Here is a 26,644-nt window from a genome sequence, read left to right as displayed (position 1 = left end):
AACCATTCTGAAGAGCCATTTTATAATTTTGGATAATTTGATACGCAATTTGGTTTCTCATTTTTGCGCGATTTTAGTACGTCTGTCTCGAAGTTAAACGAAGACCTGACTAGTAGATTAATACGTCCGTTTATCGAAGTGTGTAATTACGCCCTTAAAATACAACTTGACACATGACGTGTTCACATGGCTTTGGTAGTTTAATACAACCTATGCATTTTCTATTCAAAATATGTTTTCCATTTTACACGATGTCGTTTTGATGTTCCTTAAAAATCACAGGTATTAAAATTAGGATATCTTCAATTTTCTTATCACTGCGAATCAACCGAATGTGTTACCAGGATCTGGGAAATTCAATCATCCAAAACTGAAAAAAAAAACACAATGTTATCAAAATCAATACTTCACGTCTCGAAAGCTCTTAAAATATTGATTCCTTTGTTTTTTCATTTCCTTACGCAAGCCCTTTTTGCTAAGATTACTCCAAATTATAAATTTACATAATAAATATACAATTCCACGATAAAATGAACCGACAGTTGGATCGGGCGCTTGAAATTACGGAAATATGTTGGTGAGGCGCATAACAACGACGATTATTAAAAATTCACGATTTTATTTTAAAGATTTTTTTTCACCCACCGGGCCAACTGTTGGCCGACTGTTTAGTCTGTACTTTTTCGTGACTGTAATTTAGCGTTTTTCTTATGACGCCCATACCAAAACTATTTTTTTTTTAAGATTTTAAATTATATTAATTGTGATGAAAATTGGTGTACCATGAAAGCCAGTTTATCTCTGTTACCGCATTCTACGTACCTAGAGTGATGCTGAAGAAAAAATCAAGTTAGGAAACCTTTACTCCACACTCAAGACCGACCCAATGCTGGTTGGCTCTGAACGCGCCGCCAAGGAATTGAGCCTTAAAGTGCCTTATACCTTTAAGCTCTTTTCTTTCTCGACGTGTTTGGAACCAGTTCTACGGCCAACAGAAGAGCAGAGTCAAGACGGCTGTGGGAGAAGAATACATTTTTGAGAAGAATCTCCAATAACTTTAAGACACCGTTTTCTTGAGGGACGTTCGAAATAAAGTGGTGTCTCAAAGGCCATATACACTTATAAACATTTTGTTATTTGTTTCAGTGCACTGATACCCTGGCGCAAGCACACAAGGAGCTCCAAAATACGGTCCTGGATGTTGACAAAACGAAGAAACTGTATTTTGATGAAGAGCACACCGCTCATGATGTCCGCGACAAAGCCAAGGATATCGAGGAAAAGTAAGTGAATAATTACTCCTATAAAACATCTAGTTGACGTATTTTTTCCCAGCTTCTTAGTTCTGAAAATACTAAACTCGCAAACATTTTACATTCCCAACTACCTCAATTTTGCAAATTAAAAAAAACTATAATCCTTCAGCTTTGCACGTTAGATTGAGTACCTGTTTCAACCTATAGGGCAGATGGATATTTCAGCCAAATCGGCCGTCACTATCCGTCCATTTACAAGCACTATCCTGTATTTACACGCATTATTCAGCCGCGGCTGCCCATGAAAACGCAACTAAACGCTCGATTTATAGCCCAACGTCGACTCCCATTGCGCAAACTATGAACAGTTTGTAAACTCGGATTCAATGTTAATGTATCTGTGTAATGTGTAGTTTAAAAAAGTATTTTTAGGAAAATCTAATATATCCTTTTGGAGGAGAAATACTCTTACTTTATTTAAAACGCTGTTTTCTATCCCCTTTTTACTCCTTTCGAGTAGTTTTAACAATTAGGTTATAGCGTATATTAAAAAGTTAAGACCTAAATACAAATTCTGCCAGCCTTTTGGGGTCCCGGTTGATAGCTAAGGGGAGGAATTTGTTGACACCTTTCGGTTGCAAGTAGTAAATATTAATGTTTAATGTAATCAAAGAATTAAATATACAAGTAAACACATGTTTAAAATTGAAAAGTAAAATAACAATAGGTAGATGTCAACTTGTTTGTGGAACAAGCGCTTGTAATAAACTTTAAACAAGTTTTGTTCATTGTGCGGACATAACGGGATTTTATATTTGTTTATTGTTTTCGTATTGTGTCCGATGGAAATGTTGCGTATATTTTATTAAACTGCAGCTTCCTGTTTGAACAATCAGGCTTCATTGAACACTGTTGTATCCAACTTGTAAACGGTTGGCCTCATTAATGACAAAACGGGGTTTTTTTAACTTTGAATTGTTGTGACTGGTGGAATCTCAAGCGCAGAGTTTTGTAACTTGATCGTCATCATCATCTCCCATCCCTTATCCCAATTTTATTTGGGGACAGCACAGTTTTGTAACTTTATTAGGTCTCTATTAGGTCTTCATGAAATGGTCTGACAGATAACCACAGATGACCACTTCGCAGTCACACGAAAGATACTAACAAAATATTCGGTTAACGTACTCTTTGAAACAAAAATACTTTTCGACAAATGCTCAAACCATTTTCGGCATCAGATTAAATACGTTTTTTTATCCAACAATAGCTTTTCAACACCCTACCGATGGTTTTCCCGTTTTGACCAAACAAAAAGGTTAAAAACTGTCCCGTGACTCCAATCTAGGAATGTAGGTTGGAAGTTCTATTGATTCCTATGAGTGACCTTCCTGTTGCGGCAGTGCACTTGGAGTCCAGCCAAACGCACACAGCTGTCCTTGTTCCATCGGGAACGATGTGTTTGTCCGTACCATGGAGAACAAAGCCACTAGCGGAGATGTCATAACGCACAATCTCCTAAGAACGTAGCGCGCCAAAATGCGGGTATTCGAGGGACGAAGAACTTTACTATTTTGCTCCGTCCTCAAACGCTTTTTCAAAACCCGCTCATTTAAAAAAAAAAATGAAATCACCAATGCATCATTACTATAGTTCGGCCATTCAGATAATGCGTTCCTGACACGTCGCGATTGAACTGACGACGTAACTACATTCATTGATTATTGATATAATAATGTTGTTTTAATGCTCCTCAATTGTTAAAACGGTAAACAACCAGCAAAAATATTTTTATCGTAACTGCAACGCCATTGCAAAGTTACGTCGTCAGTTCAATCGCGACGTGTCAGGAACGCATTCTCTGAATGGCCGAACTATAATCTGTGAGAGATTCGTCTTGATTTGATAAGCAACGCGAATGCTAACGTTTGTAATTAATCACGCCTACCATCCTACAAGAAGGCGCCTGACCTACCTGTCTTATGGCATCTCCGCTCATCTTTCCTTCCCCGTGGTTTGTACCCACTTCATTCAGTACAGGACTCGTATTCATAGTCATGGTACCACAACACAGATTGCTTCCAGGATCTCATAAATTGAAAGAGGCATTTGTCTTGTTTTCAGAGTAAAAAAGCAAGAGATTAACTGTTTTCATTCCGATCAATTGAGTATTTGACAGGATTCTACCGTTCGTATCTACCGCCATAAGTAATCGAGGATCTACTTTATCAAATGTATTTTATTGAACTTTAAACAGTTGTCTTAAACTTGACTTTCTTGCAGATTGAAGAAGAAGAAAGGCTCCTTCTTCCAGTCCATCACTTCGCTGCAGAAGAACAGTGCGAAGGTGTCTTCACGTCGTGATCAGCTTGAGGAGAAGTCCACCGGGGCAAGGAATGATTATCTTCTGAGCATCGCAGCTGCTAATGCACATCAGGTTAGTGAAGGGACTCTTATGGATTTTCAAATAATGTGGACCACTAAGCTACTTGGATTTTCGCATTGGTTATCCAAGACTTCCGAGAAGTCGGTAATTAATCTATTCTCAAAGAAATAGTTTCCGATAATCTCGAGTCTGCGCAGGAGTCAAGTGACTTAAATCTTGACATTTAATTAGAAATGTTCTTTTGATAAGATCTAGTCCGATTACTGAGGTTTACTGAAGACTTAATTTAACATCATTATTTGAACCATCACATCCGATCTAAATTACAAGTAAGCGTAGCTCAATCCTTCTCCGTGTGAGAGGAGGCCTGTGCCCAGCAGTGGGACGATAAAAAGGCTGCAACTGTAACTGTGTATTTGAACCATCACATCCGATCCAAATTACAAGTTCTTCCCCAGAACCGCTACTTCCTGGTGGAGCTTCAGAACTGCATGCTGAGCATGGAGGCTGCAGTCTACGAGAAGGTGTCGGAGTTCCTCACCTTCATGGGTCGCACTGAACTCCTGACGTGCTCGGCCACTCAGCACTCGTTCGGAAAGATTAGGGATCAGGCACAACAATTGACAAGGGAGTACAATCTACAATGCCTGTATTTGTACTACCCAGTGCTTAAGCAACATATCCAGGTAATAAGTAACATTTATCAAATCTTTTCCAGAGGTTTTTGAACAGTTTTGGTACTTGGAGAAGTTTCAGCAACACTTATATAGTTGGTTCGTGACGTTTTTGGATGGTCGCTGCTCAAAAATAAACATCGTTTTTAAACGTAGATTAAAGAGGAACTTATTCGAATATTTCCTGTTTATATCGCAAGCCATTGACTCATAATTAAATCAAACATTTAACCACTATGAGTGGCTTCCAATAATATAGCCTTTTTACGACAAAAGTGGCTTATACTGTGCCCTGTACATTGTTATATTAAATAGGACGAGGATAGTACAAATGAAATTACCTGTTACGACACTTTATTGCTAAAATCAATAAAAAACGCAATAATATAAAAGCTCGTAACCTTTTCCCACAGTACTATCTACACATACAATGAAGTAACAAGTCCGTGTCTGTTTTTATTGAAAATTGATGATGTTAAAAAAACTTATCAAGTGGGATAACTACTCAGATTACAGAATTCATAAGTGTTTACGATTTTGTGCTAAAAATCTTAGAGATGGCTTACCTAATTTGAATGACGTTTGAATTGAATATTTGAATTCAGTAATGTTTAGCCAAGATGTCGGGCCAATAGATAGACTCCAAATTATCAAGTGGTCACCCAGCGATCAAGCAACAGAGTTATCTTTATGTTAAGCGTTACATACATAACACACATTTTAAAGAAACATAAATAGAAACATAACACTTGTACTTCTGTATTCTGAATACATGAAAAATAAGGCACTCACATATCCTGGGGCTATCCAAACACAATTAGAAGTTTCTTCCTTACTATGAATACATGAACGGTATTGCAAGTTTAGCAATTTTGCCATCATATCGCCTTCGCGAGCGCCGACGCGGGCTGTAGTTACTTTGAAAATAATTGCCTTAGTATTTAACGATTCCCTTTGAATTGCTCTTTTGTCGATAAATGCAAGCGCTTTGAAATTATCGCAAAGGACATTTAACTAGAAAATTACAGAGTCAATATCGGTTGTGAAAAAAAACTCTATGACAAATAGACTACTGTACATTACCTATTTTAGAGAAAGTTCAAACTTTTAGGATTTGATTCTGTAAGTTTGCCAGATATGGTCTTAGAAACACTCACAGAGGCACTGGCCAGCTTAACGGCATTTGGACAGAAAGTGGTAGATATTTTCGATGGGGATCAAAATCAAAACTACACATTTTAACCACATCTTGCTCCTGCCAACAAGATAATCCCCACCATTTGTTCCCAGTACGAGTTCGAGCCGTGTGACAACGATCCGATCGACACGGTGACGATCGAGCACGAGTCGGTTGCGCAGACTCTGGGCCAGGAGGCTCGGCGCTGGGCCACGCGCGTCTTGCGCGAGACCTCGCTAGTGCGCGACGCTACTCGCAAGATGAACGTCTACCAAGCTATGCGTGATGCTGGACAAAAGGTGAGTTGTGGGAAGTGAGAACACACACATTTTGAGGTCTAAAGCCGGCAATACACAATCCGCTCGAAGCAGTGAGGGGCGACGGCTTCAAGCTGTCAACCGCCCTAATCAGTTGCAATTGCTCGAGCGATTCGTGTATGTGCGTCAGTAGAACTCTGCAGTTCACTGTGCAGTCCACAGCTTGAAGCTGTCGCTTCTGACTGCTTCAAGCGGTACGTGTATTGCTGGCCTAAAGTTGATTAAGGTGCATTTGAACTAGAGCTAGTGCGAGAGTAACATTTGCATACGGCTATACAGTTTGCAAACAGGCGCAGATCTCTTTCGTTGTTCTCTCTTGGTTTTTCAATAAATGGGGAAAGAAAGAGTACGTAGTTTAAACGCACCCTTAGACTTTAAGCAACCGGACATACAACGTTAAATGAATATAATATTAAATCAAATGCATGAACGGACCGGCACCCTGTTATTATATTCTGCAAAATTAATCGGCAAATAACAGAGTAATAATAAGGTTAGTTACATCACCTGTTCTTACTCAGACCACGATGACGATGCTAGCATTGATTGAACATAGTAAAACTAGAGAATGAATTTATTTTATCGAAACCTTGTCGATAGACGTCTTTAATCAATAATGCAACTGTTATTAGGAATAAGGAATAGATATATTATATGATATGGTGATATTTGATTTAGGGTGTTTTATTTGTAAATTGCCTTTGTAAATTTTTGTCTCCTTAAATGAGTATTTAAAAATTCGAAAAATATTTTTTTTTTTTGCTAAATCAACCTCAGCTCTGTTTAGGTGTTAGGTAGATTACATTGTGCTGTTGGCTCTAATTTTTGTTTTCCTTTCAATAAGGAAATCTCATTTATTGACACTTATTTACACTTGAAAAAATATTTTGATAAGATTCCCGAAATCTGGAAAACTCGAAGTTGCACAGTAAATTTTGAATTATTGCACAAAAAATCTACCTTGATTATAATCTTCAACAGTAATTATAAGAAAAAAGAATTAAAAAGATAAAGACGAAGGAAACAAATAGTATCGTGTGTTAAACAGTCAATACAGAGCCGCTGTAAAGCATAATGAATAGTTAATGCAGTCCAATTACCCTTAGCATTGGTAGTCAGTAGGCGGCCTGTGATACCCCTCCCTAGCGCCCAGTGCATATCTCCTCCGTCACTCTAGCGGACAACATCACCACTAAACTAAATTTATTCAAAAATACGTTAATTACGTGTTACCATGGGTGCAGTCCTAACTCTAGCCAAACAGCTAAAGGCCAAGCTTCGGGTGAGATATTCATACTTTGCTCGGAATAATTGCCTGATTTTCGTCCTGTACGTCAAATTTGGCCCACACGCCTACTGCGCGGTTATCAGGCTATACTTCTTCGGATTGAGAATCCGCTCATGGCATATTTTTAATCCCGATTTAGAATAACATCTTAATTAAATTTAAAATATATTATTTTTATTTTTCGCCTTCTAAAAGTAACTCCAAAATTACCGCTTCAATTTAAGTTTTTGCTAACTACGTTTTCGCTCAACATTTCGACTCGGATGCAATTTAATTTTATGCATTTTAATTAAAACGTAAGTCTTTAAATAATTTAAATTGAAACATGAGTCTTAAAAAGTGTATATAGTATCCAAATTTAATATTGTGCCTCTTTTCTGGGACAAGGTGGACCCGAATGATCCGAATGGTCCCGAATTGGATGTTCGTTTGGACGAGTTGCGGGCTACTATCCGTCGGTCGGAGATTTCGAAAGCCAAGTACGAGTCGCGCCTCGAATGTCTGCGCGTGAGCGGGGCTCCTGTGGACGAGTGGCTGAAGGAGGTCGACATGCTGGCTGTCCAGGAACCCTTGCCGAGAAGCAGCAGCTTGCTCAGCGTTCGCACCGACGCTTCGGGCGCAGCCGTGAGTATTACCGAAGATTGACGAATCTGTTTCTTTTGTTTTATCTTATTATGACTTTGAGTTTGGTTGTAGAACAACTGTTCGTCTGATCATCATCTATTAGATTGGAACCTTTGACTTGACGCATTTGTCCGATGCGTTATCCGTCGGCGTCGGTCGCGCGCTTCTATCATAATGCAACCTAATATTTATGAATTGATATTGCATATCTATCATTTAGGCCCAAGTTTTAGTTGTCGTTTACAGTTAAAATAATTTATCAGCTGCTGGGCTACTTTCCGGAAAGTATTATTATAGGCTGTGCTACAAGTTTTAGCTTTTAGGTTTTTAGCTTCAAAAGTTAGGTAGGTATTCATCGTCTGAGCTAATGCTTATTTTAAATGCTAAGCGGTTATATCCATGGCGAATTTTCATTTCTTTATTTCGATAAGTTTAATCATATATTATTTTATTTTTTATTCTTCAGAAATTACTTTATCAGTCCGCTCGGCGAGTTACCTGTAAAGTCAATGGCTTCTATAGCATTTTGGCATCATACTGCATTAATCAACGTTAATATAGAATTTATTTTAATTTCGTTAAGTTTTATTTGTTTTAGCTGCATCTCCGTAGAATGCTATCATTACCTTTTAATCTAAGGTACATAATTCAACTTAATTCTATCCTACCACTTCAGAGGTTCGAAACTTAACCACAAAAATTACATAACTTTTTTAAAGTGGCCAGTGACTCAATGACTACGTATTGACTTTTTCTAAAACAAACAAAAGACAGTCGCATTCCTTAAAAAACAATTTAAACTTGGAACGAATTTGAAAGCTAATATTCGTGATACGCTAAACCCAGGACCAGCCGAGTTCTGACTCGTTCTACGACAGCGACAACACCGAGGGTGAGGGAACTTCAGCATCAGCCGCCGTGGCCTCCAGCAGCCACCAGCGCACAACCTCGGGCTCCCAGAACGAGGATGAACATGATGAAGATGTTGATGGTAAGTCGTATAGACTAAACACTTCAATAACCGATCTATCTATTGATATGTCTACTGAAGATAGAATTTTGACATTAGCCTCACAATGGTATGAGGTACTGGAAAACTAAACGAGAGGGTGAAATGACAACTTCCCAATTTCACTGTTGTATAAAGTTATAGCAACTAGGAGTAAAAAGACGACCATGCTTATCCGATTTTAGAACATTAAATATTTTCACCACCATACATGTAATATTTTCTTAGCAATGCTGGAAGAAGATCGCATGCGCATTGAGCAGCTGACTGTGGGTTGGGATGATCCGACTCAAGTGAACTGGGACGAGCCGGAGACTGGGGGCGAAGCGTCGGCCGTTGAGCCCCCGGCGGCTCCCCTCTACAAATGCACGGCTCTGTACTCATACACGGTACGTATGCCGGTCACCGGCGAGACTGTACACTTCATTATCTTTGTCACAAATCATGATAATGAATAAAACAATATTTTAAAAAGGTTTTTCGAAAAGTAGAGCTCCACTATTTTATTCTCAGAATATTTTTTGAATAAAGAATGTTAGAGAACTCGTGTTTATTTTCCTTTATGTGTTTGTAAACGTTTTTTAGCTTCATCGGTTCCAACGATAGTTATTTTAATACTCAAAATTCCAATCTAAGTAGGCGGTGTTAGTATTCGTTATTTTCGACGATATCATTGTTATAAACGTAAGTATTTAAACAAAATAGGACCTTATTTCGTCAACAAAGAGGTCGATTTCCTATAAGCTTATTATACAGACGGCGTCAATTGTTTCATACATAAAGGGTTCACCGGTTTAGTTAATGAGGAAATGCTGATCCTATCCTTGTATGCGAGGGTCGCTACACCGGCAGCGCTAGAACAAAAGCCTGATAGATAACCACGCTATTTTAGTCTGGAACAGGAACCGATCGGCCGTCGTGATTACTGAACCTAATTTTAACTCCGTTTAAAAAATTCTGAATTTAAACAACGCGATCACGCAAGCTATTTCAGGGAATAGCTTGAACTATCCTCGCTATACTGTGGGATATTAACTTGGTATTTTCCTTCGCTTTATTCTGAGTTACAGTTTCTTCAATATTTTCAAAGGATAAATACTGTAGGTATATTATCAAATCTCGACCTCTTGTACCTTTGGAAGTCTTAGAAAATAACTACTTATGAAATTCGCGAAACATACTTAGTTATCACCAGGGCTAATAGCTTTGACTCTATTTTCTTAATAAAATCGACCACGATAAATTTATAAAAATGCCTTTAAAATACATTAATAGGTCACGAGAACTTACCACATTACTATCGCTAACTATCCTCATAAAACTTCAAATACTCGAACACACTATTCTGACATCAGGCCCAAAACCCTGATGAACTGTCGATCATTGAGAGCGAGCAGCTGGAGGTGGTCGGCGAAGGTGACGGAGACGGCTGGCTTCGGGCCAGGAACTACCGTGGAGAAGAGGGATACGTACCTCATAACTATCTCGATGTGGACCGTGAGCAGGTAATAATATGACGTCATCGAATTCTGAATAATTTCTAATGCTTCGACAATGACAGTAAAAGAAAAAAAAATATTATAACTAAAAGTACATAGACGTATTTACAAGATTATAGAACAGGGATTAAACTTACTACTAAAAGCAAGACGTGGTTTTATGTAATAGATAAATAATGAAACGGTCAAGATTAGTGATGTGACGAAAATATTTTTCGGCCTTCAGAATGTTGTAGATTATTTCAAAGTCTTTTAATGAGTTGTTTAAGTTCTAATCAAGCAATAAATTATTTGAAGTATGTATTTTACATTCGTCAGTTGTCCATAAATTGCATCTTAGTCACAACAATATTAGTCTTGCCTCAAAGTAAACTGGTCATTTCACAGCGACATTAAAGAGAATGGCAAATGACTTGTAACACGAAGAAAAAATTACCCACAATTTTTGCTGTCATAATAATATGAGTGCTGGTACAATCATGTGACAGCTAGCTTATCCTAAACGAATGCTAGGATTCCCAATGGAAGGCTACTTAACCATATATCGATAAAAATCGATGAAATGCAATCAACCCTATTCCGTGTTCCAAGGCTTTGGGGTTTTTCTTTTCGTTTTAACTGACGGACATGTAATTAATTTAAAGTTTAGAATTTACTAGAGCAATACTTACTTATACTATAGGAATAATTTCTTTTAAACTGACCTGGTATTTTTAAATGAATGAAGGCTAATTGGTCAGTTCTTTTTTTAAATTTGGAATTGAAAGTAAAAGTACCATTTGTTTCTACAACCAGCCATGCTCCAGTTCAGGCGCTCCGGGCCTGGTGTCCCAGATTTCATTCTCATCGGTTGATTACACCGTGGAGGGAGAAGATGCTGACGTTGTCCAGTCTCCCGACCAGATTTCTGTGATCTCGGCCCCAGTAGCTAAGACCGAAGAACCGAAGGCCGAAGAACAGCCCCAGGCCGAAAGCTTCGTCGCCGAATGGCCGACTGCCGAGACTTCGAAAGTGGTGACGCCGAAAACTGATCAGCCAACACTTGGCTATTGCTTCGCTCTTTATGATTATGATGCTGAATGCCCAGATGAGTTGAATCTTGAGGAAGGACAGGTGAGACAATTTAATGAAGGTTATGCTTAAGATAATGAGGTAAGCGTGAAGGAGATGTCAATATTTTACCGAAATTTTATCCAAACAACGCAGATTCAATAACTATAAAGCCGTCTTTAAAATAATAAAACTGACTCTTGCCATCGAACAACCTATTCAAATCATACATGCGCGTACTTGTGTTTCAGGTCTCTCGTTTCTACAATATTAATGTTTGTAACTATGCGTAGATTATCCGCATCCTGTCGCGCGAGGCTCACGCCGTGGACGACGGCTGGTGGCGCGGAGAAGCCAACGGCGTGGTGGGCAACTTCCCCTCGCTCATTGTCGAGGAGTGCGATGAGGTGGGCCGTCCTAACAGCTGATATACAATCAAATACACCCTTATTTTTATCATTTCGTTTTATGTTCTCCTTATTTTTTTCCGAGCCTATTCTCTTTATTCTTAATTTTATGTAAGTATGTAATATATTTTCGTCGTAGGAGAATATAAATTTTATTTAAGTACTTGTTGAGTTTTTTTTATTTTGTATCGTTCTTACCTTGTTTATTGGGCTCTGTATTAAGAGTCATTATTGCATGATCTGATACTGGTTTATTTTTCATACCTCCCGAAGAGATTTGCAATAGAATGGAAACTCCAGTGTTCTTTAATTGCCTTCTAAATGGGCCATTTAATGACACCTACCTTATAAGCAGTTTGGAGGATAAATAAATTGTCATATATTCCTTAACCTTATACACAACAAAACCGTTGTTAACTACAAATTCGCGTAACTAGAATGGCGAGCCTCTGAGCGGGGCCGAAGAATGGCCGCCGCTGACTGCGGCCCCGCCCGTGTTCGCGTCGCCGCCGCACACGCCGCCCGAGGCCGCGGCTGCAGAGGACCGTAAGCACACGCTAGCATGTGTACACTGTAGCCACGTGAATGGGGACAACTTTATACAGCTGATCAAATAATACTGCATAATACCTGATATCCGTCACTCTTTCCACGAATTCGTATAATTTGTTACATCTGCGTACTTCATAATTGGCGTAATGTTTGGTATGATGATTTCATGTAATGTACTTTAGCTGTGAAGCTACGTCTCATAAATAAAATAAATCAATAGGCTTTGGCCGTGGTAGGGCCTACGACCTAAATCTAGGGCCAAGACTTAAGCTTGAAGTTTCTAGCGTTAAGCAGCTAGTGGTCCGCGTGGGAAGTCAATGTGGATATTCAGGTACTACGAGATGTGAGTTAGTGGATGAAGGAGGAACATTTCTTAGCACTTATTTCAAGTTTCAAGTGTACAATAATTTGGTAAAATAATGAACAATCATGTAGGTACAAGAGAAATACTGAACAAATATCCCGTTCCTAAGTTACAATCACGGAAAACATTGAAAATGAATTCATAAAACGTCGCAGTAGACTGTCAGTCTAACAAGAAATGACCAATAAATCAAAAACGTATAAAATATTCAGGTTCCAACTTTGACATGTAAAATGTGACGCACAAATTGACGGTTGCATTCTATTTTCCATTTGGAAATACATACGTAATTATATGCTTTCATCTGTTTTTGTACCTACGGGAAATTACACAATGCAGTATTATTATGGAAATACCTCTTTTAAAGAAAGTTTTTTTTGCTTTATTGCCGTTTTGCGAAATAAGTGATGGCATAATAAAATGATAATGTTTAAGAAACATCTGAACCAATTTTATAAATGAAATATAATTTTCGTACTGTGAGTTTTTTTTACATTGTAGGGGTAACCCGATTTTGATTTTTTAGGGTTCTGTAGTACGTCCGTCCGTTCGTCAGCGCTTAATTTCCGTGATGGTTAGCACCAAAGAACTGAAATTTGGTACCAATATGTATATCAATCACGCCTACAAAGTGTAGTGTACAAATAAATAGTGGAAAAAATGTTGTATTAGGATACCCGCCAACACGAAAAGTGGGGGTTCAGGGCCAAATATATTTTTTATTAGTTCAGACTACAGGCTTAACAGCAAGATTATAATATGAGCTGAGGTTTAGGTGACAGGCACTTAGCAATCGCGGGTGAAATTTACAACTAATTAATTCAGAAGCTATAGTCGATTGCATATCATACATTATCGTAAACTTGTCCCCTTTCAAACGATTGAATTAAAATAAAACGTGCCATAGAAAACATGGTAGCTTTGGCGGATTGGGTTAAAAAATATCATTGCTTTTTCAGCACCTACGTTAGTTATAGTTGGTGATTGAGCACCAATATTGACTACAAATATTGGTGAATATGAGTAGATAGTTTAATGGCAAACATTGGTAACAACTATTGGTGGTATAGGTGCTGAAATAGTGATATATGATGTACAGTGTAGTTCCCAATTGGCATGTTGCACGGCTAGTCGCTAGGTCAGACACCACATCGTCACGATACTGCATGTTTGCACGAAATAACTAATGTATATACATAGAGATTCAGAATAATTATGAATTTGTAAAAATACTATATATTACTTTAAGTATTTTGCCTAAAATTATCAGATAATTGGAACTTCATGTCAAGCGTTTAGAAATCTTTGATGAGCTTTTTGGTTATGGGGCAAAAAAAAGCTCTTATGAATGGATGTTGGAGTTAGTGTGTAAGTATTACTCCATACTCCTTTTTTTAATAGCTCCAAAGAAAATGAGCATAAATTAGAGGTCCATGATTCAAGTGTCAACGGAACCCCTTACTTGACAACAAAACCTAAAAAAATATGTTCTCTCAAAATGTAAATAACGCTTTTATATGTAAACAGAATATTGTACAGCACTGCGGCAGCTTGGCATCGACTCGTTCAGAAACAACTTCCATAAACTAAGTTTAATCGCTGCACTTTGAAAGTCGCGCACTGATTGTTTTAATAAGTTGAAGACTTCACGAAGTAATAGAGCAATTAAATCAAACTTGAAGGTGTCGGTGTCAACTTGTACTTTGAATTGGTTCGGTCACTGCGGTGGCATGCATGTCAAAATTTGCACTTGGTTGCTGAAATATGTGTTCGTACGTAGAGATCGCGAATGACAACAACAATACCAAAGGTGGAGCGCCCCCGGACGCGCCGCCGCCGCCGCCGCCCCCCGACCTCGGCGACTCCATGGACAGCCAGCCTGACTTCAGCTTTAACCTTGAGCTTAGTAGGAACCAGCAAGAGCACTACGGCACGCAGTTCGCGGCCCCTTCCGTTACTATCGTCGGTAAGTTACTCATTGTCATGGGGAGGCTACATCAACTAATAATTGCAAACAGTAAAACAACTTTCACAGGGATATTGAAAAGATTCTTACACAGTGAAAACTTGTGATATATTTGAATAATGTATAATTTAGGGGTAATAAAATTATGAACTGTGTGAATAATCAAGTACATTTAATTACTCATTACAGAAACGCCATAAAGTTTATATTGGTAGCTTTTGGTGTAATCTATTGATGTCATAGGAAATATATTGTTAGATGTATTGTAACTTGTTACATCGATGTGTTTATGTATTAGTGTTAACTGAGTGTGAATTCTTTTTCATGCCTCAGTCGACGAAGTGGTCGGTGAATGCTGGGAAGAGGTTTGAGCCCATCATACAAATCTATCCCTTTCTACCTTATGTACATATCCTACTTGTTGCTTGTTGGAGCTCACACTCGTAGCTTGTGGCTATTGTTTGTTTTATGTTTCACTTATACTACTCTCTATTCCAGGAATCATAAGTGAAACGGATTCTTGTTTAAACTTACTTTACCAACTGTCCAGTTTAACTACTTACTTTCTGTAGCTCACGTCATCATAGCATGTCGCTTCGATGCATGAGTTGAATTCACTATCGGAATGCCTTTTCTCAAATCGAGTACTCTACGATCCGGAACTTTCAAACTTCCCTTTCTGCTAAGTACATTCTTGTGGTGTTATGACACTTATGTTGTTTTTCCGCCCCATAGGACATTCCGGAGCCGGTCCAGGCAGTGCAGATTGAACAGACCGCAGAAGACTGCGGCCTGGGCGTGGCACAGATCGTGATCACCGCAGCCACGCCCATGGTGGAGGAGCCCGACCAGCCCTTCCCTCCGCCAGAGACCGAGGCCGAAGCCGAAGCGGACGCCGAAGCGCTGCCAGAGGCCGAGCGCGAGGAGAACGAGGACGACGAGTCGTCGCTGTCGGAGCAGACGGCGGTGTGCCTGCGCGACTCGGACGAGGGCCCGGCCGACTCAGCGCCGCACCCGCAGTCCAGCTCCACGGCGTCGGAGGGCGAGTCGGGCGGCGCGTCGGTGGCGTCGGGCCCGCCCACGGCGCCGCAGTCGCCGCCCGCGGCGCCGCGCGGCGGCCGCGCCTCCATCCCCGACGAGCTGGAGCCGGCGCAGCTGGCGCGGCTCACCGACCTCAAGGAGTCCAACGCTTAAGGCCTAACTCGTCGCCAGCGCATCCTCTTTACGATGCCGGCCGACCACCGATCGACTCGATCGTCTACATTAGACCGTTTCTCTGCTATCAGACTTCTCCTCGCGCGGCGAGCGTCTACTAACGCAGTATTATATTATCCTATCTACAAATTATTCGATGAACATGTTTTTATGTGTGTATTCACACTATATTCGTTTTCAATGGTGTCGCTAAATGTTACCTCTATGCGATCTATCCCAAATATTCAAATTTATTAAAATATTAAATTAGATCTAAATGTTTATTTATCTAGTAAAATATCAATTGTACTAGATGTTTTAATAGCCAATGTTTATTGATGTTAGTATATCTGGATGTGAAATTTTTGTATTGTTTATAAGAATTTATAATGGAACTTGGGAATTAAAAATTTACGAATAAAATTGTCGGTGATCCGTTATGCGTAGAGGAACGGTCGGGACATGTAGATTGTACTGTATATAGCTAATATACTTATTACTAATGAATAAGTACAGGAGCACGTTCTAGTACCTGCAAATAGAGGGTATGTTAGAGGCGTATGTTAGAGTGACGCAGCGTGCTCACTGGGCGACGGTCAGCAGCCTGCAGGTCGCGGGCCCGCGCCGCCGGCGAGTGCAGCGCGCGCGTGGCGGTGTAACTAAGCTCCGGCGCGGAACACCCGCGCAGCGCACGTGACGCGGCGGCGCTTGTCGGTGTTCCTCGCCGGACGGTAGGATTAGGAAGATACAGGGTGTTACTAGCTTCTCTTTCGTTGACTTCACCTGCGACCCCGACACCGGTCGCCCGCTGTATCACATCAAGCAGCGGTCGGGTGTGAAGCACAAACCCATCCTCATACTTATACACTCGTGATGAGACAATACACTCATTTCTCCCGCTTTTGGCTCACTCTCTATCTATTTATGAGTATGTATAGGTAAAGCAAAATTCAAAGCGGCCTCACATTAAGTCGAAATTTAGAAAATATCACCTTAATTTATATTATGTAGAGTAGTTTTATAATGACCTAAACGGTCTACTTAGTCTTCAAGTTGTTTACCGTTTTAATATTTTATCATAACAATTGTCTCATCGTGTTGATCCTCATTATGATTGAATGTCCTCCGTGATCAGTAACAGTCATTTCATGTTTCTTAAGCCAAATAATTTCAGCTTTGTACCACTTGACAACTACATGTTCCTTTCAGGGGTTGATACTTATTGGAAATGGTTTAAAGTATAAACAGCAATAGACGCAGACGTGGTCGCGTCAGATCACCGTAGGGAAAGCTTTTGGCTCTAGGAAATTTGGGTGAATATGACAAATATATAAACGTTTATTACATCTGAATGTACCACGTAGATGTTTAACATTAATTATGTTAACAATAGTTACACAATTTAATATTGAATTTAAACGATTAATCAACGTACGTAGATAAATGTTAACCATGTAGTTATTAGCTGTTTAACGATGTGATTCATGTGTTGTGTTATTTTAATAAATATATCATGATTCTATATAATTGTTAGTTATACATTCTATTGTAAACCCGTAAAAACGGAAGGTCATTACAGTCATTTTGGATTGCGCCTCTTCTGCCTGAGTTCGAGGACTTGTTCGTTTCCGAATACAGATCGTTGCTAAACGTTGTTTTTACGGGTTGAACCACGTTTCATGAAATAAAAAATGCTGAAAAATACAAAAAAATGAGAGGTACGTAGCACTCTGTGTAGATTTAATATAATCACTGTATCAAATGATGCACAGATTAATAATGTTGACTATAACTTTACTACAAACTTATAGTTGTTTGTGATACCTACAATTACTACCTACACTATATCGAATACAATATTAAGTGTTGCTTTTATCTTTAGAGAACTGAATTGATAGTTAACTCGTTCGTCTGCTGGGATTATCTGAATTACACTTTACTCAAATTACAATATGTTTCATTTTCGTAAGTTTATGTCTATCAAATTAGGTCGTGGCCCCGTACCTATCGTATATCTAAATTAAAATAAATACATTTTGATGAAAAAAACTACAAATACATTAGAACTAAATATATAAAAAAATCGTAAATAGCTACTGTCATTACTGGGTATGAGACCTAAGAACAGCCGTCTCGATTTGACGAGTGCAGTGTGATGTAGATATAACGTTCTACAACGCTCTAGGAGGAAACAAAAATTGATGTCATATATAAAATTATCAAATATCTAGTCAATAAAAAAGGTCAAAATTATTCTCGACAGATTTAATCGTATGGGCCACTCCCTGCATTCCCGACCATGAAGGCAGTGCACAAAATAGATCAGTAGTACCAATCGAATCGTACTATCTGCGCATACGCTATTTTAAATAACTCTATGGAGTTTTATATACAACAAAGTAAAACTTGAGGCCTAAAAAAGATAAATCTACTACAGTGAATGCAATAATTCGCGTAATCTCAGCATATCGGACGTATATAGTATAATAGAAACAATTAGTACTCAAATATTTATACCTACTGTTTAAAGACTATTATAACTATTACTATACGAGATTGTAGCTGAAGGTAGATAACGTATGCAATTTTGAACACAATATTATAAAATTATAAAAAATATCACATTTTATTGGCACATTATTCAAATCATTGATCAAAATAACTTGTTATATAACCTTTTCGAAAGGACTTTTTCAAAAATGTTGACCGTTTTTTACTAATCCAAGTTAACGTTTATATTATGTATCATGTATATACATTATGGCATGTATTTAAACTGGAAGTACCGTAAATTACTGTAACAAAAGTTTGGCGAACTTTACTATGTACACAATGACTTGCTACGTTTTGTTTTTAAAGTGATCAGCTTTGCGTACCAGCCTTGTTGATATAGCATGTTGCAGCCAGCGCCACACTGCCTATAAACGTTATTATTAGAGTTAGAAACTCTTTGAAAGCCTTTGCTAGAGCGATACAGTAGCAATCAAGGGCTTTAAAATTTACAACAAAAAATTAGACTTTTAATTTGATATAAGTTTGCTTGGAAACTTAAAATTGTTTGGCACAAAACTGTGCGTTTTTTGTTTAACATTTTAATGGGTTCGACTGTTTGCCCGCTGGGTGCGATGTAAAACCCGAGAGGTGTGGTATTTGAACTGGTTTGTAAGTCGAGTAAAGTTTCATCGTGTATCGGGGGGCGAGGCAGTCTATAACTATGCAACATATATCATGCAACAAAGGCACGATCTGAGATCGATCCCTGTATTCAAAATTATTGAAATTCCCTTTGAGTTCAACTTTGTGGTACTTCCAGTGTGAAGGTGTGTGACCCACTCAACATTGCATACGGTATGGAGTGTAAGTAAGATGTTAATAGTAAATACGCGGCCGCCGTAAGGCCGCAGGTTCGATGTATGGTTGCTTTAATGTTCCCCCAATGCCTTTTCGACCTGCAGTAAACTTTCTAAAATTGAATTATTGTTTTATTTTATTGCCCATCCATTTTAATTTATTAAGGATAATAATATAAAAAATACATATTTTGAATATCACCATAATTACCTTCAAAACTATTATCGTAATAGACAATATCGTTGTAGCCATCTTGCTACGAGCGTGCTACGAATCGCTACGACAAAATGAGTGCGTGCTACGAAACTATCTTAGGCATCGTTCACACCAAACGTATTGTCCGCCGCTGACTGTGAGCGCGCGTTACGCAGTTTATTGCTTTTCCATATATATTGAAATTGTCGTTCACACCGAACCGACTATACGCTGTTACGTCGTCTGTTGTAGCTGACTCTCAGTAGCCGATTATTTTACTACGCGACTATGCACGGCGGACGCGGATTGGCTACGCGGACGCAGTTGCCGAATAGCGCCGCTCCGCCGCGTACGCACCGCCGCTCCGCCGCGTCCGCACCGCCGCGCAGTGATGCCAGATTGGGGGGATTCCCCTCAAATTTGGGGGTATTTTCTGCCCACGGGGGATTTTTTGGGGGGAACAATCCTTTGGGGGGACCAGCGGGAAACTACACAAGAAACTGTAAGAATTTTATTGAGCCTAAGTTACTATGGACGTCTGACATTGTTCTTTTCGCAATTGTTTAAACGTGATTGATTTGATTATAATAAATAAGTGTTGATTACAGTACAAGTTGTTTTCCTCTTACCTTAAAGTAATTGTCAATCTTTCTTCTGGCTGAATAGCACGTCGATAATTAGTGTCCCTTTTATATAAACTTATACGTATTAAAGATAGTAACTCATCGAATGTTTTTACTGTCATACGAAAATATTTCTTGAACTTATTTGGATAAAGTCTATATTCGAAATATAAAGTATGAAATTGACCAAGAAAACATCTCTTCAAATTTAAGGGATGTACCCACAATCTCTTCTTTTTATTATTTTCGTCTTCCTCTAGAGCTTCGCAAATGGCAACTATCTGAATGCGCATCATTTAATTGAAATATCAGTAAACGTCCGATTTTTTTAAAAAATACACTAGTTTTATCGTATGGGAACCACGAGTGATCTCAGAGATCGTTTATAAAATACTACGAGCAACTTCAAATACTGAGCTCTTTTATGTGTAGAATAGTCGGCCGCTCAGCGTACGCATCTAGTGTGAACCTACACGAGCGTATTCTTTTGTTCACACATGTAGCGCATCGTACGCTATAGCCTATTGTCGGCTTGGTGAGTACGCGTACTGCAGATTGAGTCGACGTTCACACTGAGGCCGACTGTGAGTATACTCACAGTCAGCGGCGGACAATACGTTTGGTGTGAACAATCCCTTAATGAAGTTACTATAACGAGAAATCCTACTGGTTTTTAGAAATGATATGCCTCTTTATGTAGGTATGTATAGATATAGAAGAAAGTCATATTAGTTACACATTTCAACTCAAGAATAGCAGAACCGTTTGAGCTGCAAATTAGAGGGGAGGTCGCTTAGACACGGGAGAAGGATATAGATCTGCATAATTAGTTTAAAAAACTTTTTACAAAGAATCAATGGATACGGTAATTTTTTTTTACAATTCTCCATGGAATATCATAAAGTATATATATATAGGATTCAATGTGATTAGGTAAGATACACCTGATATACAGAATACAACCGTAGTACAACATAATCGTGGTGACCGGTCGCTTCATCGTGACCATGAAAATACTACTACTAATACTATCTAGGAAACTTGTTTCACTATAGTTGTGAAAGCTCACTGGTTAAAAAGTATTCCTGTATAGATTATTCCTGTATTAAATATGAAAAATACTGGTCTAGTCACGAACGAGCTGTGAGTGGAGTAACTGCGTCAGTTACAGCAGAGTGTTGGCACTCAGTCACATCTGCTGCTCATCGATTTTGTCGTTGAACATTGAGCTGCAGCCAGCTAGTACATTCCGAACGTATACTTACGTAACCCTCTCATTATACCATGCAAAAACGGTAGTCAACAGCCTTTTTATCGCCCACTGCTGGGCACAGGCTTCTTTCACACGGAGAAGGATTGAGCGTCAAACACCAAGCTTGCTCAATGCGGGTTGGTGATTTCAGACTTAATAGTCCAGGTTTCCTCAAGATGTTCTCCTTCACCTTTTTATCAGCCATTGGTGTCCAAGATATACTTAGAAAGTACATACAGACTTAGAAATGTTGCATTGGTACTTGCCTGACCTGGAATCGAACCCACGCACTCATACTTGAGAGGTTGGTTCTTTACCTACAACGTCAAAGTGTAATGTTTTTATTTCAAAGAGGAGCAAGCAGCTAAGAAACGTCACACTGAATATGCACAAGGATACAAAAAAATGGTCTCAGGGAGAAGAGCCGTCGAGAAACTTTATTGAGATGGTAGGTGGAAGAACTGCTGAAGTTAATGAGTACCTAGTCTATGATACATATCTAACACTGAAGGAATTTTTGTTTTTTTTTTTCGGTTCAGTAGTTTCGGAGCCTTTAGGTACGTACAAAACGACAACAAAAAATCCTTTTTTGTATAACTATTTATTAATGGCAAAAATACTCTATAAACGCTCAACAATGGATACCTACATAGGTTATACAAATCCGCAGTTAGACAGCACTTAATTAAATGTAAACAATCTTGATGCTACTTGAACTAATTGTTTATCTTTTATCTTTATCTTATCATAGTTTTAAAGATTGATGTTCAGTCATATTTTATTTTTAAACAGACTTTCAAAAAGTCTAATCAAGATTGTTCACCTTTAGTTATGTATTATCATTACATTTATTAAAGCATGTATTATTTACGTACATTTTCAGTAACAATCCTATGTATATCCTCCTATTGCTAACTACGACGATGGGCGTTTTGGTACCCTGTCCAACAGTGTTAATTATAGTACCATTGCGTAGGTCTTGGCAAGGCAAAAAATGTTTACTATGACGACTAGTCCCAAATCCTTGTCCATTTCGTGTGACAACGAAGAATATAATGTAGAATGCTCATAAATCATTATCATAGCTGTAATTCTTAAATCCAACTGTAACCAATAAAACTGGTGAATATTTTGACATACCTAGTTTGAATTTTTCCCCTTTTTTTATTTTTGTAAATATGTAAATGTAAATATAATTATAAAACTGGTAACGACCTAGGAACACAACGAGAATTCGCAGTTGATGTTAACATAGTACATATTACGATTCAATATTGCTCCTCAAGAGGAGCTGTCTTATTGATGAATTTCTTCTGAAAAAGACGAATAAAAATGTTTTGAACTTTTGTCAAATCAGATGACGATTGTGTTTCCTTGGTATGACTCCACAGACTATTACAACCTTTAGATCACTACATAGTATAAAATAAAGTCGCTTTTTTGTCAATGTATCCCTTTGTTCGCTTAAATTTTCAAAACTACGCAACCGATTTTCATGCGGTTTTTTTTAAATAGATAGAGTGATTGAAGAGTAAGGTAACCTCCATTAATGTATAATTACCTCCATTAAGTAGTGGGGAAATACTGTTAACCCGTGCGAAGCCGGGGCGGGACGCTAGTTATCTATAATAGAATGTATCATGTACAAATACAAACAATTAAGATGTCAATTAACTGAGTTTATAATGATTACACCGCCAGCATACGCCTCTTAATGAATTTGCATAATGATATGGATAACATACTTATTTCTATGTCGATTCAATTTCTTTCTTTACTCGGACCGGGCAGCTAATTGAGGCAAGCCTCATCGTTTTTATTATTCTTCACGTAAATACCTTTCTAATGATATATCATACGTTACTGTTGGACCAGGTACCAAATCCCATGCAACTTGCCCTTGTCCTTTAATATAGCCAGTTTTAATATTTAACGTAATGTCGAGGGTAGCATTCGCTGGTCCAAATATTGTCGACTACCTACGGAATACAAGTTTGTAAGTAATTTATATCTTGGTAAGTAGATAGTACATTCAGCCTTTCTAGTTTTAAATCAACTCTCAAAGTCAAACACTAAAACCAACTACTGATATCTCAAGTTATAATTAGCTTTGCTACAACTTAAATAAAGATGGATATCCATAAGAACGGTTTCATACTAGCAGGGCCCCGATTCTCCTAATTTTACTTAAGCAACATTCGATTGACGTTCGACTCGATTCGACTGAGATCCGATCCCGACTCGATTACGATTGAAGCGTATGTGGCATTCCGCTATTTTTTCTTTGAAATAAACATTTTTATCCTTTTCTGTCATTCAATAATGAATCATTTTGTCTGCAAATGATTTACGATTGCAAAATGATTGTACAGCAAACTACCGTATAGACCAAAATTTCCAAAATAGCAGACCAATCGTACGCCAATCAAATGTCAATCGAATACGATTGGTCTTTTATTAGTAGCAGAATGCCCGATATGGTTAAAACTGCTATTGCGATTAGATTTCTATTCGATTTTGACATTATTAACTTAGGAGAATCGGGCCCCTGATTACACGCGCGGTTACTCGCGACGTTTTGTGACGTTTGATGAAAGAATGCGTGGACCGTTTATGTACCTAGGTATCTAATCTTTACTCCTTTTGGACAAGACGCTCCACGCTTTCATTCATCAAACTGTTTTTTTTTAAAGCGTGTTTTTACTAACCGGAGACCGGGAAGTGGGTCAAATTAAGATTCCAAGATTTTCTTACATACCTACATAGTTACGAGTGAAGCTAATTTAAGCGTGTAAAAAATAAACATCTTAACAACATCAAACCAAAGCTAGCAACGCTGATATGAATATAATTTTCCGTGGGTCTATCTATGTAAGCCAAAACGAGCGACTAAATTAGCTAGTGTGAAACCGCTATAAACTCGTCAAAGACTAGTTTTGCAATAGTTTCTACACAACTTTTTAGTCCAGTTCATTGATCTCAAATAAGTTTAAGCGACCAAAGTAGAGTTTTTGAGTGCTAATATTAGATTTATCAGCCAGCAATGCCATATCAAATAAAGATTAATGTTAGGTTTATTTGAGCCGAGTTCTATGTACCTAATCTATAAATTATTTTGATAGATGAGATGAAAGATATTTCTTGAAGGAAAATGTCTGACGAGCAACGACATTAACCAAACTTTCTTATACATATAAACAGTACCTAAATTGGAAATATTTTATATTGGAACTAGTTCTTACTCCAGCCTGGCAAGGTCATCTCCCCAACGAGGCCCAACAGGGATAAGGTCTACCGGGGCTGCGGGATTGTTCGAAAGAGTTACCGCGGCCCTGGTACATAAAAGGCCTACGACGGAACACGACGATTTTTAGTCAGTAAGAGTCTGACACTCCCTCGCCGCTGCTAACCCACAGCGGGAGGGGTCATTTGATGATTCCTGAAGTCGTTAAAAAAAAGCCTGGCATGGTCGTTAAAGACACTCCCATTCGCAGCGGGGTCGATGACAGGAGGCCGCGTGATGGTGACAGCCGACAGGACTGGCGGGGGGGCTACTACTATGACGCCTAATTTTGTTGTTTCAAGTAAAATCTTCTGAAATAGTAATAACGTCACCAATTCCTCCATCCTTAATGCCTAAAAATATTAGAAATGACTACGGTAGTAGGACACAAAAATCCATCGACAGAAAAAATGTGTTGTCAAGTCATTCGAACTTTAATGTGTACACGACTATTCAGGTTTTTTTACTATAAAAAGGCATTAAACAGAAACAATCCAACATTCCACAACGAGTTTATTTAGTTATAGAATTAACTTTATTTTACAAACAGTGTTTCTACACAACGTGTAATAGCTAATACTAAATTTCAAATACGATCACAATTTAGCCTTATAAGATAGATTTAGAAGAGGTAGTTCAACTGGAAACATTCGTGGCTCAGGTTTTTAAAGAACATGTAATTACTTCGACATCAATATCCATACGTTTAAATGTTATTTATTATACGACACATATATTTAAATCGAGAAGTACCACTACTGCTTAATCTCAAAATTACTTTATATTTCGAAAACGCCAAAAAAATAAGGGTCAATTCATACTAGCGCAGAGTCGAAGCGCATCGAAGCGACTTTTCAAAACTGGACATAACAAATTCAACCTTAACACCACAGCGTAACGCACACATTACCTCTGAGATTTTAAAAAGTCCCGCGCATTTTTCAGAATTCGTGAGTCTGCGCGTCAACAACGCTGACTGCCGCGCGTGCATTCTCGCGCATCCATGCGCACACTAGCGAGCCTGCGCGACATCAATCGGAAATTGGCCTGCGTCGGTGTTGATAACGATGGAGTCACGCGTATTCTAGCGAATACGCGCGCAATCGTGCAGTTTCGCTTTAGTTGAAAAGAATTTGACGCTTCGATGCGCTTCGATTATGCGCTAGTATAAATTGACCCTAATAAAAACTGTTATAGGTTTTAATGTACACTGCTTCTCTTTAACATAGACTGTTATAATAGTCGGAACCCTCTTTGGTAATGTGTTACAAACCACTAATCTGTACGAAGTTTTACAAATTCATGAATACGGAGCAACAAATCATTTGTGCAACTCTTCAGAGTTTACGATTAGCACCTTCGAAGTAAACATTCAAATAAATAGATATATTGTAATATTTCTCAGTGGTCTGCCAATTTCACATGAAAACTAATGCTTACATCGGCTATCATGCAATTACGTTACTGAAATTGAAAAAATAACTAGTACTGAAAAAATGCAAAAGATGCATGAGCATTTTTTAGTTTTGACGCATCCCGAATTGTAAGGGAAGTTTTTATTTAGTCTACTGTCAACATGTGACACAAAAATGGACGATGTTATTTAAATTGGTTTTCCACTTAGGCCAGAAAATTTTTGAAACTATCGGTAGAATCAATAGAATATAAACTCTTTTGCAAAAGAAGGGGGCACCTGTGCGAAATCTTGGTTTTAAAGGCCTTACGTGTATTTCAAAGGGTTTTAATGACTGTAGCATGTTACTAGTACCTAAAGGGTTAGTCAAGTATGCGTGAGAGTGTATTCTAAATTTGAATTTTGAAGAATTGCTAAGAAAAGCGATAAACCTTGTTCTGGACCAATTCCTGGTAGGAAGTTCGTGGACGTTTTGAAAAGTTTTTGATGTAATTTTCAGAAAACTGATAATGCAGTTTTGATAATTAAAACCAAGATTCCGCATAGGTGCCCGCTTTTTTTTTCAAAAGAGTGTATTTTAATATATTAGCTGACGTTTCACGTTATTATGTTTACGATATTTTTTAGTACAATCTGCGTATCACAACCTTCAAGTCTGTCTAAACGCGTTTGGTCAGATGTACTTTGTATAAAATCTATGCTGTACTAAGTTTAGGTACTTGAAAATATTGTTGTCTAATGTACGCAGTTTATTTATTTAGTT

The 26,644-nt window shown here is 38.3% G+C and overlaps 1 protein-coding gene across 1 annotated transcript in view; it reads left to right on the top strand.

The window, feature by feature from the left end:
* The window catches only part of LOC124645110 (protein nervous wreck-like), a 120,754-nt gene extending 101,517 nt beyond the window's left edge, over positions 1–19,237 (top strand). The window contains exons 5-18 of the mRNA XM_047184856.1: positions 1,147–1,283; positions 3,540–3,693; positions 4,101–4,328; positions 5,607–5,792; positions 7,486–7,722; positions 8,569–8,713; positions 8,960–9,120; positions 10,087–10,236; positions 11,026–11,343; positions 11,574–11,687; positions 12,125–12,233; positions 14,414–14,569; positions 14,903–14,934; positions 15,305–19,237. Coding sequence (XP_047040812.1) covers positions 1,147–1,283; positions 3,540–3,693; positions 4,101–4,328; positions 5,607–5,792; positions 7,486–7,722; positions 8,569–8,713; positions 8,960–9,120; positions 10,087–10,236; positions 11,026–11,343; positions 11,574–11,687; positions 12,125–12,233; positions 14,414–14,569; positions 14,903–14,934; positions 15,305–15,763 — 2,586 coding nt within the window. The 3' untranslated portion in view covers positions 15,764–19,237. The remainder of the gene's footprint in view (positions 1–1,146; positions 1,284–3,539; positions 3,694–4,100; positions 4,329–5,606; positions 5,793–7,485; positions 7,723–8,568; positions 8,714–8,959; positions 9,121–10,086; positions 10,237–11,025; positions 11,344–11,573; positions 11,688–12,124; positions 12,234–14,413; positions 14,570–14,902; positions 14,935–15,304) is intronic.
* Positions 19,238–26,644: the final 7,407 nt, after the last annotated feature.

This window comes from Helicoverpa zea, chromosome 31, assembly GCF_022581195.2.
Source record: "Helicoverpa zea isolate HzStark_Cry1AcR chromosome 31, ilHelZeax1.1, whole genome shotgun sequence".
NCBI lineage: Eukaryota > Metazoa > Arthropoda > Insecta > Lepidoptera > Noctuidae > Helicoverpa > Helicoverpa zea.
Note: the sequence above shows the minus strand (reverse complement) of the source record. Positions and strands in the feature narration are given on the sequence as shown.